Source organism: Penicillium hordei (assembly GCF_028827395.1).
Source record: "Penicillium hordei strain IBT 12815 chromosome Unknown utg000006l_segment0_segment0, whole genome shotgun sequence".
In the NCBI taxonomy this organism is placed as follows: Eukaryota; Fungi; Ascomycota; class Eurotiomycetes; order Eurotiales; family Aspergillaceae; genus Penicillium; species Penicillium hordei.
This window is the reverse complement of record NW_026623147.1, coordinates 1,589,487-1,604,777: the sequence shown is the minus strand read 5'-3', so window position 1 is coordinate 1,604,777 and position 15,291 is coordinate 1,589,487. Positions and strand designations below refer to the sequence as shown.

Sequence of the window (15,291 nt, the reverse complement as noted above, 5' to 3'; positions counted from 1 at the left end):
CCATGTTGGAAATATAGTATGCAGTCTTTTTTACCTCTATAATTATATCAACTTGCCTAAAGGTATATCCTAGCTAGGGATATGAAAAGTTACCTAAAATACTAACTTAGATCGATAATATGGAAAATACGTAATAAATATAACATTATTCATAGTTTCCTACACCTTATTTCTTAGCGTCAAGGCCATATAATCGTCCTCCTCTCTCTTCCCCTCTACCACTCCTGTACGCTTACTATAGCCGCCGCTCGAAGCTTTCCTCGACATAAACTATACGTCCTTATATTCCTACTGCCAAGGCTAACCCGTTACTATCGTAGCCATGAAACTAAAGTCTAATATATTCCGTCCCGCCTAACCGCCGAGCCGAACTTAGATGATATAGTAAGTGGATCTCCCTATACGCGTATTGCTATAGTGATATTATAATTATATATATCGCGTAGAGTGATATAACTATATAGAATTAAAAGATACGCCGGTTCGAAAAAAAGAGATAATCTCATCTTTATAGGTTTCAAGATCAGTACTTAGGCGTACCATTATGATATATATATGTGTAGAAATATAAAAGAAAAGTTGAGAATAGTATACAAGTGAGAGTTATGTTTCGGTGGTTCCAACAGTCGCCCTTAGAACAGCTTAACTCAGATAATAAATCTAGACGATTCCTCGATACATAGTTATTAGATACTGTTATTTGTCGTTGAACCCGCGTAGTACTCTGCAGAGAGTAAACTGGAAAGAAGAATTTGAAGCTAGCGCCCTTGACTGAGAATACGGCTGGAGCTGCCCATGACTTCCGTTATGTTCCGGTTTCTCTTTGACATTGCCCCGACTTCTGCTATCTTAGGCTACAGACGGACTCGGTTCAACTAAGACCACCGACGTAGGTCGACCAACCCACAGGCAGGCTTGGGCCTTCTGGTGTCCAGTAGGCTCGACGGCCAAAAGGGAGCCCACCGAAATATGCATGGAGTTATGTACAGCTGTCAGAATGGAATAAGGTCCCCCCAAGCCATAAACAAGAACCGTTTTATTGTGGTCTGGTGAAATAGCCTGTATTATTTCCCGCAACAGCGATCCATAAGTCCAGACACCCGCGTTAGATCCACTTCCTGGCCGAGGATTCGCTGTTACAAGATAAGCGTTACATGAGCCAAGTCCTTCGTAAAAGGTATTCTAGGCTGCCAACTCGATAGTCGATTTAAAACGGCCGGGACAATGCATTTAGAACCTCCGCTTACTAAAGTGACACAAAGTATGTAAGGAAATAGATATATAAGAGCCTGACCTAATGGTGTCAAGACACATCAAGTTGAGTTATTCAAACCTACACAAGATTTTGTCAAACAGCCTCTCCATCGCCCCTTCCTTCTCCGGTGTGCATCCAATCTTGTTGACCATGTCTCGCCCAAGCAGCAATGTCAATCTAGATCCTTCCAAGCTAGAAGATATACCCTTGCCTGATCAGCGCTTCTTTGGGCTTCTCGGGCATATACCAGAAATGGATCCAAGCTTTCCTTTCCAGTCAGTTTGGAAAATGGCCGATCTGTACGGTCCAATATTTAAACTGAAACTTGGGGAAGACCTTGTGGTGGTCTCTTCCCAACAATACGTGGATGAGATTTGTGACGAGGATCGATTCGAGAAACTGCCGAGCGGGCCCCTTATCGAGCTTCGATCCTTGATTGGGGATGGATTGTTCACTGCTGTAGGTTGATGATTCCTTCACTTCTGAGCAGCTAGATTGTCCGTATTAACATACTATGATACTGAGTAGTACCCTTCTGAGCCAAACTGGGGGAAAGCCCATCGCCTGTTAGTTCCAGCTTTGGGGCCGCTCGGGATCCGAAAGATGTTCGATGATATGCTTGATATTTCCTCACAAATGGTCCTCAAGTGGGACAGGCTTGGTGCCCAGAATGAAATCGATGTGGCCGATGATCTGACCAGGTTGGCATTTGACACCATTGGCCTGTGTGCTTTCAGTTTCAGGTTCAACGAGTTCTACGGTGAGCAGGTGCATCCATTCGCAGAACAGATGGCCCGAGTTTTGCTCGCCTCAGGCAAGCGGGCCTTTAGGCCTGGGCTAGTCAACCAAGTGTTGACTTGGAGCGAGAATGAGCGCCAAGAAGACATATCCAAGATGCATGCAGTAGCGGACGACATCGTTAGAGATCGCAAAGCACACCCGCAGCCCGATTGCAAGGATCTACTAAACACCTTGCTATTGACGGCTGACCGAGAAACTGGGGAAAGACTTTCGGATGAAAACATTCGGTTCAACCTAGTGACGTTCCTTGTAAGTCAGACAATTCTACTAAATATACTACTTTCAATTTGAGCAGGAGTGGCTAACATGAGTAGGTTGCCGGCCATGAGACAACCAGTGCCACACTATGCTTCCTCTATTATAACTTACTCAAGAACCCCGAAACGTTTATCAAGGCGCAGCAAGAGGTTGACAACGTCGTGGGGGATTCTGTCCTGACGGTTGAACACCTACCAAGCTTGCTCTATCTCGATGCATGCATCAAGGAAACGTTGCGTCTGTCCAGCCCTATCCCTGCTTTCGTAGTCAAGCCAAAGCAAGACACATCCCTAGGCGGACGGTACAAAGTTTCGTCCAACACCTTCATTCAGTGCAACATGCTCGGGTTGCATACAGACCCAGCCGTCTGGGGCGAAGATGCACATGTTTTCCGGCCCGAGCGTATGCTCAATGGTGGATTCGCATCTCTACCTCCTAATTCATGGAAGCCTTTTGGTAACGGTATGCGAGCCTGTATTGGCCGGGGCTTTGCTGAACAGGAGATGCTCACCAATACTGCCTTGGTCCTTCAAAAATTCCAGCTCGAGTTCGCCGATCCTTCGTACGAGTTGCTAGTCACGTCCACACTCACAATTAAGCCAAAAAGTTTTAAAATGAGAGTTCGGCGCCGCCATGGAAAAGGTCTTCTAACGGGGATGCCTGGCGGGGGTGTTGTACAAAACATCGGGGAGCGAGTGCAGAAGGCTGGCACAAAACCTATTGCGGCCAAGCACTCACCTGCGATAACCATTTTATTTGGTGGTAATACCGGCACATGTGAGGGATTCGCTTTGGAATTTGAAAGAAAGGCGACAGAATCTGGCTTTCGGCCCACCGTTATGCACATGGACGCAGCAACTGAGAACCTACCCACAGATCAGCCAGTCATCATTGTGACCGCATCATTTGAGGGCAAGCCACCAGACAATTCAAAGAAGTTCGTTGCTTGGCTGGAACTCATTCAGCAAGAAAATAAGCTGGATGGCGTTAAGTATACGGTTTTTGGACTGGGGAGCTCGGACTGGGCCAGAACTTACCAACGGATCCCTAAGGTTGTAGATGAGAGGATGACTCAACTTGGAGCTTCCCGCATACTCGAGGCAGGGTTTGCTGATGTCAAAGGAAGTATCCTTGGGCCTTGGGAAGAATGGTCTGAAACTCTGCTGCAAAAGCTTGGAGGATCAGAGGACAAAGTCCTCGGTGAACGGCCGTCCATTTCAGTGTCAATAACTGCCAGCAAATTATCTCAAACGATTGGCGGTGAGGAGATGAATGTTGGTCTGGTCGTCGACAACACCGAGATTGCAGGGGCAGACGTTGGACTTGCTAAGAGGCATATGGACATATGCCTCCCAGAAGGACTGTCATATCAACCTGGAGATTATCTCGCTGTGCAGCCTAAAAATCCAGAGGTAGCTGTTCGTCGGGTGCTCAGGTACTTTGGCATCTGCGAGGACGACATCATGTACGTCCAAGGGTCCAAGAAGAAGTTTATACCTACGGAGCCGATACCGGTCATACAGTTTCTTGAAAGTGCGGTCGAGTTAAATACTCCAATCACCAAGCGCCAGTTGGCAGTTCTTGCGGCGAGTGCCAATGGAGAGGCAAAAATACATCTTGAAAGCTTAGCAGCCGACCTTGCATACGACAGACTACTTCAGAAGCGCTACAGTATTATCGATGTTCTTGAAGACCATCCCACAGAGCTTGACTTTGGCAGCTATATTGACATGCTTCAACCGCTGACTTTTCGCCAATACTCCATCTCCTCATCCCCACTTCAGCCTCGCAACGGCTCTTCTGGCTCCAACATTGCCTCGATAACCTTTGATGTACATGAATCGCCGTCCCTCTCTGGCCATGGCATGTTTTATGGCGTTGCCTCCACCTACATGGCCTCGCGAAGCGCCGGTGATCGCATTAACTGCTACTTGCGCCCCACCAACATCAATTTCCGGCTCCCTACAAGCCCGGATGTGCCCATTCTGATGGTGGCTGCGGGAACTGGAATAGCACCAATGCGTGCTTTCCTGCAAGAGCGGGCCTGTATTGCCGAGACTGGCGTGAAGAAGCTTGCCCCGGCAATCCTCTTCTATGGATGCCGCGACTCAACCAAGGACTTCCTATACAATGACGAGTTGCGGTCATGGGAGGACAAGAAAATTGTAACTGTCAAACCAGCTTTTAGTCGGCCTCTCGATGGATCCACCCCACGATATGTGCAAGACGTCATTTGGGACAATCGAGAAGAAGTTGGGCTTCTATTCCACTCTGGGGGCAAAATATTCTTATGCGGCAGCGCAGCACGGTTGGGGCAGAGTATAGCAGAAGTTTTCAAGAAGATCTATATGGAGCAGAAAAACAAGACTGCTGAAGAGGCGGAGTTATGGCTGGATAGTGTGAAAACTAATAGATATGTGAGTGATGTCTATTAGTGTGGTATCCGTTGTTTATGGCAGTGTGACCCTGCTTAGTGACACAATTAGAGTATTGAGGATTGCTGTATCTAGAAAGGGGAACTTTAAAGACCTTACTGCCTCAATTTTATAGGAGTTATTTACTCCCTTGGATAAATCTATCTCTCTTCATAGCTGGTCATCTTCCATCGTTCTTTACGCTTTATGCTTCTTCGTGAACCGTTCTTTTGCAGTGGACCATATAAACGGTTTGTATTCCTAGACGGCAGCGGTTTCGATTATGCGCAGATGGCTCATTTTTCTTGGATGATTATCCGTTCTTTCTCACACTGTTTATCGATGCGGTCACGAACGAGCGCATTCTCCTTGAGAAGCGATATAACAATGTGGGTTTCTTGCCTAGGCTGGCTGTTTCTTTAGCCAGTGGATCTGCTACATTGTTTAAAAGGGCATCAAAGCACCCAAGGAGCTGCTAACTTCACTACTCTCGTGCTTTACTTGGCTCGTGCGGCTGCTCGGTGAGTAAACTAGAGTATCCAGATCACACTCAGTGAGGGAGTCATCTGCATACGTAATGGCCAGGTGATGATGATGATACTCAGTGATGAGAAAGCAGTAAGAGATAAGCACTAAAACGGAACGGGAAAGCTATCTCACGCGGCCTAAAATCCGGTGCTTATGTTCCGTTTCATAGCTTATATTTGTGTGCATCTAACTGTAGCCGTCGTAGAACCTGTTCGTTAGCACTCGTACGTTCATCGTTACCCTTCCAAAAGCCTAGAATGGACTTTGCTGTTTCGCACACATGACCCTAAAACCATTGATTCCTCGAAAAGCGTTGAGATGTATAGACTAGCGAGGCTAAAAAAAAGAACGTCGATGATTCCTATGATGAAAGTGTAAGCACTCTGTGGTGATTCAACGTTGGGTCGCTCACAGATGAGATGGTTAAAACAAGGAACATAAGCCTGTCATTACTGATTGAGTATCTCCAATTCACTGCAAAGCCTCAATTTAAGAGGGCTGTGATGGAATCAACAGTCAGCCAACGTTTTTTGAGCGACTCAGTATCACGTTCTCTCAACACGACTCGCACTCGTCTCCCTCGCTAAGCATCTAAAGGCATCAAAATGTCGCTGCCAATAGTTGCGGTAAAAAGAAGACATGGGTTTCAATAGGCCTCGATTAAAATAGGTGTCCCTCAATGCTTTCTATCAAGCAGAGCACTTACGCGATAGGATGAGCCGAGAAATCTAGTTATAAGTAGGTACTTGTTTAGTTTGAGCATGATAAGGCTAACTTTACTCCTACTTAAAAGGACTGGGATATTATTTTGCATAGCGGTGATCAGCGCCGCGTTGTCTCGAGTACTAGGGACGAGATCGTCCTTAAGGGTACAGATTCGCGTGGTCGTGTGTATACACTTAAGGCTTAGAGTTTTGCATATAGATCAGTCATCTCAGGCCTGGACTTCTAAGAGGAAAGGAGTCATTGCCGGCCAGGGACGGATATAAAACGTGTGGCTGACCCCACTGATCCACCTGCACTAATCTTGCTTAACGCTAACGCCCGGGGAACCCACTCCTAGTTCCCCGAAGCTATATTCTCCACTCTCAGGAGCTATAAGTGCTCTGGGAACTATGAGTCTGATCCCTAGGAGCGACCAAGAGTGTACATAACTAGATAATTGGTTGGCTTAGAAATTCCAGTTTTATTCCCACAGTTCCACACAAGTATTCCAACCGGGTGAGCCTCCGTGCTACGGTAGTCCGTTCCACAAATTCGTGGTCACAAGTAAGGTCGAGCCTATAGAATTCATCTTTTTCGCCAGAAGCCATCGCACATAGTTTACCCATACAATAGCCTAGCCATAAACGTAGTTTCCATTTATTCCAGCGAAATAGTAAAGTACGAAGGCAATGGTCCTTGGATATAGCTACTCCACAAAGGGGGCAGTAACTCCCTACTCTTCACTAACTCTCAACTGTGCCGAATAGACTTAACAGCTGTTCTCTTTACACTCTTCTAGACGTGGCTCATTCCACAAAGGGCTCACTGGCATTATAGTACATATTTTGGGGTAGACGGATTTATACCGGCATTTTCTTCTATTCAATATCGGTGTTCTGCCTAACAAGGGGATAGAAAAGTACACGATATCAAGGACACTTGATCGCACCGGGCCTAGGCAGCGAGCCGGGCAATTAACAAGTTATCAACTAGCCCGATGATGAAAAACCGTATATGATAGCCCCTGGATATACCGATTCGCGGGCAGAGTATATTAAGTTAAACTCTAGTAGTGAACGGCCAAAATCAAGCCCGCTCTTATGGGAGGGCCTAACCTTCCATGCGGGACCCACGCCGCCGAGGGCGAGCTTCCTCCCGTCGCCCTCCCTCCCGTCTCCCTCCCTCCCGCCGCCCTCCCCCTCGCCGACCTCCTTCAAGGCGAGCCTCATCATTAGGATTGCAGAAAATAGCTAGGAAGGTATCTCTATCAAGATCTCCATTGACAAGCCTACTCTTATTTTTGACAGACCCACCGTGTAAATGATGCTCTCTGGTAGAAGACGCATCATAAGCGCGGGCGATGTCGCCATTGAAGACCTGAGCAGAGTTATCCATGCTTGTATTTGTGTAACAGTGCCTGACATGGTCGGGAGACTGGATATTGTCGCAACCATCGAAAGAAGTGCAATTACTTTGACGATCTAGAGATGGCGAGACATGATTAGCAAGAGATAACATGGTTATGTGAGCGGATAGAGAGACCTTGTTCATGATCCAGTGGATAACCTGCGTTAAACCCGATGGAACGAACTTGCTCGTCCCTGAAGGAAAAGGAGCGCGTCTCAGGGTCATGGCCACGGTTATGAGTGTAGGTGGCGAGGCCCCATTCACTGCAGCCTGTGGGAAGCTCCAGTGCCGAGTGAGAGGTTCCATGGGCATTCACCGAAGGGTGAGGGGCCGGCGGATGTGCTTCCATTTCCTGAGTTGAGGGACTGGATGCTTGAGTTGGGTGTTCTTGGGAGCGATTCGGCATAGCTGATAGTAGTATGAACGACTAAGGATATTAAAAGAGGAAAATCGTGGGAAAACTGAAGTGGGCGCGACGAGAGTCGGGGCAGACGGCTCTTAAAGAGCGTCATTAACAGGGGTTAGCAATGTAGTGCGCAGATATGGCGACAACGAGGCAGTCGAAGGGTGATAATATCATAAGCGGCGGCAGTAGCGGATTGTAATGACGGTCTGATCGCCTAGGGTGATTGGGTGAATCAAGCATAGATGTTCGGGAACGGTGGGGCGGTGTATTCAATCGGAGAGACGATCGATACGGAGGGATATGACATTAGTACAAGCAGATCTACTTAGGTAGGCTCTTGATAGGGCGTAAAAGTTACGGCTTCGAAGAAATGGAAGACAGGTGATAGAAATATTACAGAAATCATAGCATATGAGAATGTAAAGGGAAAAGGTTCACCCAGTGAAGCAGACAAGTGGAATTCTACAATCGCATCTTTCTTACTGGCGAAAACTACAGTATGAGACACTCTTCTCCTAGCAACCAATCAAAGAAAAAATCGCGCTTAGAAAAGGAATAGGTGAAAGCTAGACAGAGCATAGCGCATACCACTGCTACACATTGAAAGGCCTGTGCACATTACCCCACTAAATACGTCCATGTACCGAACCATCTATCGTAGGATTGTTTGGCTTCCAAATCATTTCGCATTAGCGGCTCTTCGATACCATGGAACGTGGTGAACGCCACTTCTCTTTTCTCCTTAGCGTACAGGGCTCGTTCCCCGGAACTATACCGGCCACAATGATTAATATCAGAAATCGGTCACTGATACTACCCCCCCTGGAGAAGCCTACAAATACGCCCGCAGTCCAAATTTGGGGCGCACTTATTGGTCGCGTTTTAATTTATATCCCTGATATCAATAGCACATTTCAGAGCCCACTTTTCATTTCGTAAATCAGACCTTACGTTTCTGAGATTATAGATCGATCTATGGCATGGTTCCTAGGCATGCTCTTGGTCGTTCCTAGGGATTAGGGATTAGACTCGTAGTTCCTAATAGGAATTATCTAGCACTAATGCAAATCTGATTAAAGGTTTTTAGATCAGTAAGGGGAGCCAAATGTCAACTAGGCGTATCAAAGAAGTCCAATTTCTAGTATTTTATGCGAACATGAGCTGTTTATTTACAATATGAACGAGTCGGTAACTGCCTAGATATGGAGTTGGCTCCACACGATCCCATTATGTTAGATTAGTGGCCATTTCATAATCTCAGCCTCTCGTCAAGGCTCCCTCACGCAGGCCTAATAACTACTGCGGGACTGGGACCCGTATGAGATCTCCTGCGTGGTGGAATACTTTGTCAGCCAGAAATGCCCTATCCCGTATAATCATTTCCAACATGCGAGCAAGTCGGCTAGGAGAGTATTGTTAAACTTCGACACCTAGAGATGGCCTTTTCATATCACTTAGATTATTCTGCAGAGGTTTTGCCAGCTTCCTTGCAGAAGTTGATAAAATAACCAGCGGCGGCCATTCATACTCCCACATAGCAGAACAGATTACATTGCTTTTTGAATGGGCCGGTGTCTTCACCATGTTCGGAGATCTGGGCTTCCAGTGCTTCCAGGTCTGTATCTGGGATCTCGGGGAAGGGAGCCAACTAGAAGAGAATGATAAGTAGAGCGACAAAGCAGGCTACCCCAAGGTATGTTTATTGGCCATTCTTCGGTCCGGCGTTGTCTTCTACGGTGTTGACAAAGAAGATACCAGAAGAAAGAAGAGGGGCAACAAAGGTTCCCACTCCCTACACGGGCTGTCCTAGGTTCAGACGGATCTCGCTATATTTCGGGGGTCCGCATATCGAGAGGAAGGGATAGGCTGCAGTCTCTAGTAGATAGCCCAGCACCAACAACCTATTGGTAGTGTTAGAGGTATACCTTGGGGTGAGTTGCTTTGTTTAACGTACAAACATGCTACCACAAAATCAACCAAATGACCCTTTGACACTTCTAGGCCAGAAGAGAAGACATCCAACAGTTAGAACGGCGAGGCCTGGCTCATAGAAGAAAGTCAGCTGGCGACGCAAATGAATCCTTGGAAACAACCTCGTGCCTCTTACCAGTAGTGAAGGTAACTCGGAATCCATATTTGCGGGCGATCCAGTATGGTTAGTGGCAGATAAAATAGGCACCAAAGTATGAGACTTGGAGGCCACTGGACTTGCTAGCGGTGATACTGAGGGTTTTTTTTTGGAAATGCCAATGCATAACATCCAGCAGTCGGTACGCAAATCCCTAAAGAACAAAGAAGATCATAGCTATGGCACCAATGTTAGAGCTTTGCCATTAAATACCCTGAGCAGATATATACCAAGTATATTTTAGGGGTAGAGACTGTCGTAGAGTCAAATGACTTGCAGATGTGACGGCATTGTCTTCAACGGTGATCTTCCGCTTGAAAATACCCATGATGGCTCGTTGGATTATCGACAAGTATAGACTTGTTGATATACAAACATACAACAAAACTGGAGGTAATGAACAATAAACAAATCCTATTTTCCCCAGCTCTGCATGATGCCACGAGGGTTACGGCAACGGGATAATGCATAGCGAAGCCACACAATTTGCTTCAGATCAGCTGCCATTTGTCCCTAGATCACCAGTAATTATTTTGTATTGCATTCCAAAGTAGACAGACCAATCAGAGCTTTTGGTAGACGAGTATCTTCCCCAAAAACCAATTAATGCGTGCAGGGTATTTCATCTTGGTTAGTGGACTGAACACGAAGCTTTTTAGGTTGTGGAGAAGTCGGGGAAGTTTGGGGCCGAGACAGTTACACGTATTTGAAACTCGCTGTATTTTGATGGAGTCGGATGATATTAGTTAATTGGTGTTGGATATGGTCTTACCGCTAGGTCTATGCCCACATGTTATGCCCTTTCTGGACAACCTCGCTCGAAGGGCGTTGGGATAATCTGTGTTTCCAAAGAGCCATGCTGTACACTGTACGGCTCGTGATTCAGCCTTTCTGAAGGTGTATATCCTGTCCAATAGAAATATGGCAGTCTCTGAATCGCTCGTTAAGGCCTCACTAGTCATAGCGCTCTCAAATCTCGGATGGTGATCATTGGCTCGATGATCCGAGCAATGTGAGGTTGCAGCCATGGAATGTAGTATATCCCTCTTACACTATGTCACGCTTACTTCAATTGCAGTCTAAAACATATATGGTCCATGCGTTGGCAGATCGCCCGAGGATGGATGGTTCTGAAACTTACAGACGCAGTTTCGGGGGGAAATCAAGCAAGCGAACCTTTTTTTTTTGCGTCCTGATGAGATTCAAGTGAAGTTGAAGGCCTTTTATATACCTAATAGCTATGTGCTACGTGATAGAGTTGGATCTACACCGGATCATCGCCCCTGCTCCACAAACTGGGGCCCTTGGTGGACCACCTCGAATGTCTCAGATGACGCAGTAACGGGCTCCGCGATGCACTGTATCATGTTGATGAACCGGTTTGGGTGCCAACAAGAGCGTATAGGATGCGTTTGGTATTATATAAAGGTTAGGCTGAAAAGTTTGCAATGTATCAACCATCTATTGCATATTCCCATATCCTATTGAAGCATTCAAAATGAGATTTGATTTATTTGAGGAATAGCTGATTTGCTGGCATCTGCGCTGTATGTTATGTAATTCTTGGTGGAGAAACATGGCTGGTCTAGACGTGATCAAGGCTTCTCTCGTATTTAATAATGGTCAGGATATTAAATAGTTATCTACACAGTATCAAATCTACATTTATGGAGTACATTTATGGTGTTTGCTAATATACAGAGGGGGAAATATGGAGAGCTCTTATAGCAATGGGTAATTGAGTGTTTCCCAGTCACATGTGACCTACGATAGTTATTGTAGATCTAGATGCAAGTCATGGATGAACCAGGTCTAGAATCAGACCAAGGAACCATCTCAGGTTCTCCTGAAATGCTAGTACATAGATACCAAATGAAAATCAAACCCGATCTATCTAATGTCAGATGGAGTCGGATGGAGTCAAATGGGGTTGGCCCTGGATGGATCCCGTTACGCAACCCCGTGCTAGAGGGGCTGGACCGAAGAAGACCTGGACGGCCAAAACGGTTGATCCATACGGCTGTTCCTCGGATATCTGTGTCGAGACCGAATATCGTAACCTTTCTGGGTAGGAGTAGGGAGGCCTACCGTGGATACGATACCTAATAATCCCTAAGCCCTGGAGTTAAGATAATCGATTTTACGGATCGATAAATAGGTATGTGTACTACTCTGACATCGTATATTCGAATGGACTTTTGGTTCAGCTGCAACATCTGTGAGTAGGGGATGCCCTAGGGGATCATCAGGTCACCGTCATCAGGTCACCTATCATGATCATGATCATGATCATGACAGGTGAACAATTCTGCCCAGGTGCAACCCTCGGGTTACGATTAGTCCGCAAGGCATCTCGAGATAATCCGCTCAGCCCTGATCTCTAAACATTTTGGATTTCAAGTTGAATTTTTTGTTTTTTTTTTCGCGAATCCAGACTCGAGGCCCTGAGCATTTGGTCCGGCAGGGTCCAGTTCTCCAGTTCGTGGATTCCAGACCCAACACACAAAAGGGGGTTTGGTATTCTCACGTGAGAAAACATTTCAAATTCAATTGTACTGCCAAAACTACGTTGGAAACTTCAAATGTTGTGTATTTCCGTATAAGGAGATAGTAGAAAATATTAAAATAGCATAAGATGTAGCATACAGAGTGGCGAAGTCGATTTAGGCCCACCACGGGATGGGCTCGCTAGTTGGTCGCCCTAGTCGCAGTAGCGTAGTAGCGCAGTCAGAGTCCCAAACACGGAGTAGATCATAGTACTCCGTATACTCCGTACATTATTATATACCAAAATAGAAAAGAGAACATTTTACTCCGTAGAGAAGGAAAAAAAAAGAAGAAAAAACACAAATAGAAAAAAAGAAAGCAAATACAGTCCAAAAAAAATCATCCAAAAGTCCAAATCCACCAGCCAAGAATTTCAGTTGGTCCGAGTGGTTGACTTCTCTCCCCCGGCTCCCCTCAGTAAACTCGTCACACTAAAGTCTCAAACTCCTCCCTTCCCTTCCCCAACTTGAGTTTCTCATCCTACAAACATCTTCTCTCATCTATAATCCAAACCTCTTCTGACTCCTTATCATCTTCGAGTTGAAGAGCCTGCTGTATTTGTGCTCCCCATTCCTCGCCCATCCTCGCCGGGTAGCGAAACGGATTGATCAAACAACGAGGTGGCCCGACAGGGCTGCCAGACCGATAGGAAATGTCTGGTCATATTTCATCGGAGCATTCTCGCTCTGATTCACGATCCTCTTACACCCCACGATCCCCCCCGGGGATTCGACACCTCGCCACTCCTTCGGTCGCACTTCCACCTCCAATCCGAATGTCTTCGCAGACGAATACTCATTAGAAACGATTGACTCCGATCGCATCGAACGTCCCCACAGTCCCTCTTCCGTTGCATCCTCCTCTACTCTTCGTGAAAATACCCAGTCAAGGACCATTAGCACAGCCCCGACCGAGAACGAGAACCCTTTTGGTGATGACGCTCGGGTGTCCTTCGATGAACCTCATCGGTCAAGTCTACCCCAAAAGGGGTACGCTTTCGCCAACAACCGTAACTCGACCTCATCTCTTAACTCGACGCCTTCTATGATCCAACGAAATCAAAGTGTTTCTTCTCGTTTCTCGATTCCCCGCGCTCTCAGCCCTTACACCGGAGCCACCGGACCCAGCCATCCATATGGTATGTATCCACAAGTTGGGGTCAGCCGGTCGCCCAGTGTAGGTAGTACTTCCACGATACGCCCAATAGAACGTCCACTTGAACAATCAACTGGTCCACAGCACCCCTACGCGATGTACTCGCAGAATGTGGTTGAGGAAGGAATGGATGATGATATCATCCCAGTCGGATTTCCAGGCCATAACCCACCATATCAACCGCCCGCTGGTCGTCAGGCTGATGATGTGGGTGACATCATTGGACCGGATGGTCATGCAGAGCCGCTACCACCCTATTCCCGCTATCCAACTGGTGCTGTACCCAAGCCTCCAGGGGCTGAGACGACGGCCGATCTCAACACCCCACCAGAGGAACAGCGCCTCAACAATGAAAGCCCAAGAGCACCACCGATTTCAGAAACCTCATCACGGCCCTTGGTGCCTGAACATTCTGGCGACGATAACAATGGTGGGAATGGGCATGGACAGGAAAGAGTCGTTGCGACTACAGGCATCATGGCCTTCGAAGAAAAACTCAAACGCAAGGGGAAACAGACCGCATGCTGTGGCCTACCTGTGTGGACATTTGTCCTCATTGCGACTGTGATGCTCATTGGAGGGTGTATTGGAGGTGTTATTGGTGGTGTTCTTGGAACTAAGAAAGCCGCAGAAGCTGCAAAACAAGAAGACCAAGAAGCTCAAAAATCCAGCGCCTTGCCAATTATAACGGTCACTGCAACCCCTCAGATGGACGCGTCCTTGATATCCACCCCCACTTATCTCAAGCAAGTACCTACCGGCCACTATGTGGTTCCTTCCGGTTATCAAAATGGATCAGGACTTTGCGTGGACGAGACGAATTACGGGAAAGCCTGGAAGTGCTTGCAAGCGTCGAACAAATTCGGGATTTTTGTCGACGAATCCAAAGGTCACCATTCTATCATTTTCGGCGACACTGGTCCAACCCCAACCTTTACATATGGTGCCCAGCCACCGTATTGGTCTGCGTCGCCTACACAAGCATTGAGTATGGCAATTGATACCACAGATATTGGCATGGGCCCTGCTCTGTTTTTCCTTTCTCCGTTCGACAAGTTAGTCATTGTTCCAGAGGATACATTCTCTAACTCCCTTTCCAAGCGCACGTGGGTGGACGATAGGTGGGCAGCTGCAAACGCCTACAAGAACCTGAAGCAGACTGCAGAAGTTGGCGACAAGCCGTGGTTCTGTTGGTGGAATAACACGATGATGGAGTTCTTCTTGTACGTCAACCAGTCGACGTCGCATTCCTTGGGCACCACCGCTGCCACCAACAGCGACATGGCAGCAAGCACAGCTGGTATAACTGCTGATTCCAAACGCGGCGAATCCATTTCCGATTACCCACGGAGGATCAAGATGGAGGAGCGTCGAGACGACCCATCACGCGAAGCTCCTTACTGTCAGCAAATGCAAATTCGCAATGACGGAGGTTTGGCGCTTCTTTCGGGCAACATCATCAACATCAAAGAGAATGAGCCCACGCCGACTACTACCTACACCAATTATAAAGGTGGCACTGCCCAGACATATACTGCGCAGGCATCTTACGCCAGCCCCTGCTACTGTGTGTCTCTGACTGACTAGTTGGACTCAACCTGAAACAATATCATTTATTCATTGTGGTCCCTCCTGCTGCGGACATAGGCGTTGGCGTTGGATTGGCCTGCGAACTGGTCTCAAACTC

At 47.0% G+C, this 15,291-nt stretch overlaps 3 protein-coding genes across 3 annotated transcripts; 2 read left to right on the top strand and 1 right to left on the bottom strand.

Annotated features, from left to right (window-relative positions):
* Positions 1–1,405: 1,405 nt before the first annotated feature.
* N7537_011297 (bifunctional cytochrome P450/NADPH--P450 reductase) lies at positions 1,406–4,749 on the top strand (the record flags this gene model as incomplete). Its single annotated transcript, XM_056902351.1, has 3 exons — positions 1,406–1,714; positions 1,784–2,305; positions 2,371–4,749. The coding sequence occupies 3 exons, from the start codon at positions 1,406–1,408 to the stop codon at positions 4,747–4,749; spliced, it is 3,210 nt and encodes a 1,069-aa protein (XP_056747638.1).
* A 2,322-nt stretch (positions 4,750–7,071) lies between these two features.
* Positions 7,072–7,774, bottom strand: N7537_011296 (uncharacterized protein; the record flags this gene model as incomplete). Its single annotated transcript, XM_056902350.1, has 2 exons — positions 7,072–7,442; positions 7,504–7,774. 2 exons carry the CDS (start codon positions 7,772–7,774, stop codon positions 7,072–7,074), a joined length of 642 nt encoding a protein of 213 aa, XP_056747637.1.
* A 4,032-nt stretch (positions 7,775–11,806) lies between these two features.
* N7537_011295 (uncharacterized protein) lies at positions 11,807–15,191 on the top strand (the record flags this gene model as incomplete). The annotated part of the gene is made up of 3 exons (XM_056902349.1): positions 11,807–11,957; positions 13,252–13,587; positions 13,657–15,191. 3 exons carry the CDS (start codon positions 11,807–11,809, stop codon positions 15,189–15,191), a joined length of 2,022 nt encoding a protein of 673 aa, XP_056747636.1.
* Between the last annotated feature and the right edge of the window lie 100 nt (positions 15,192–15,291).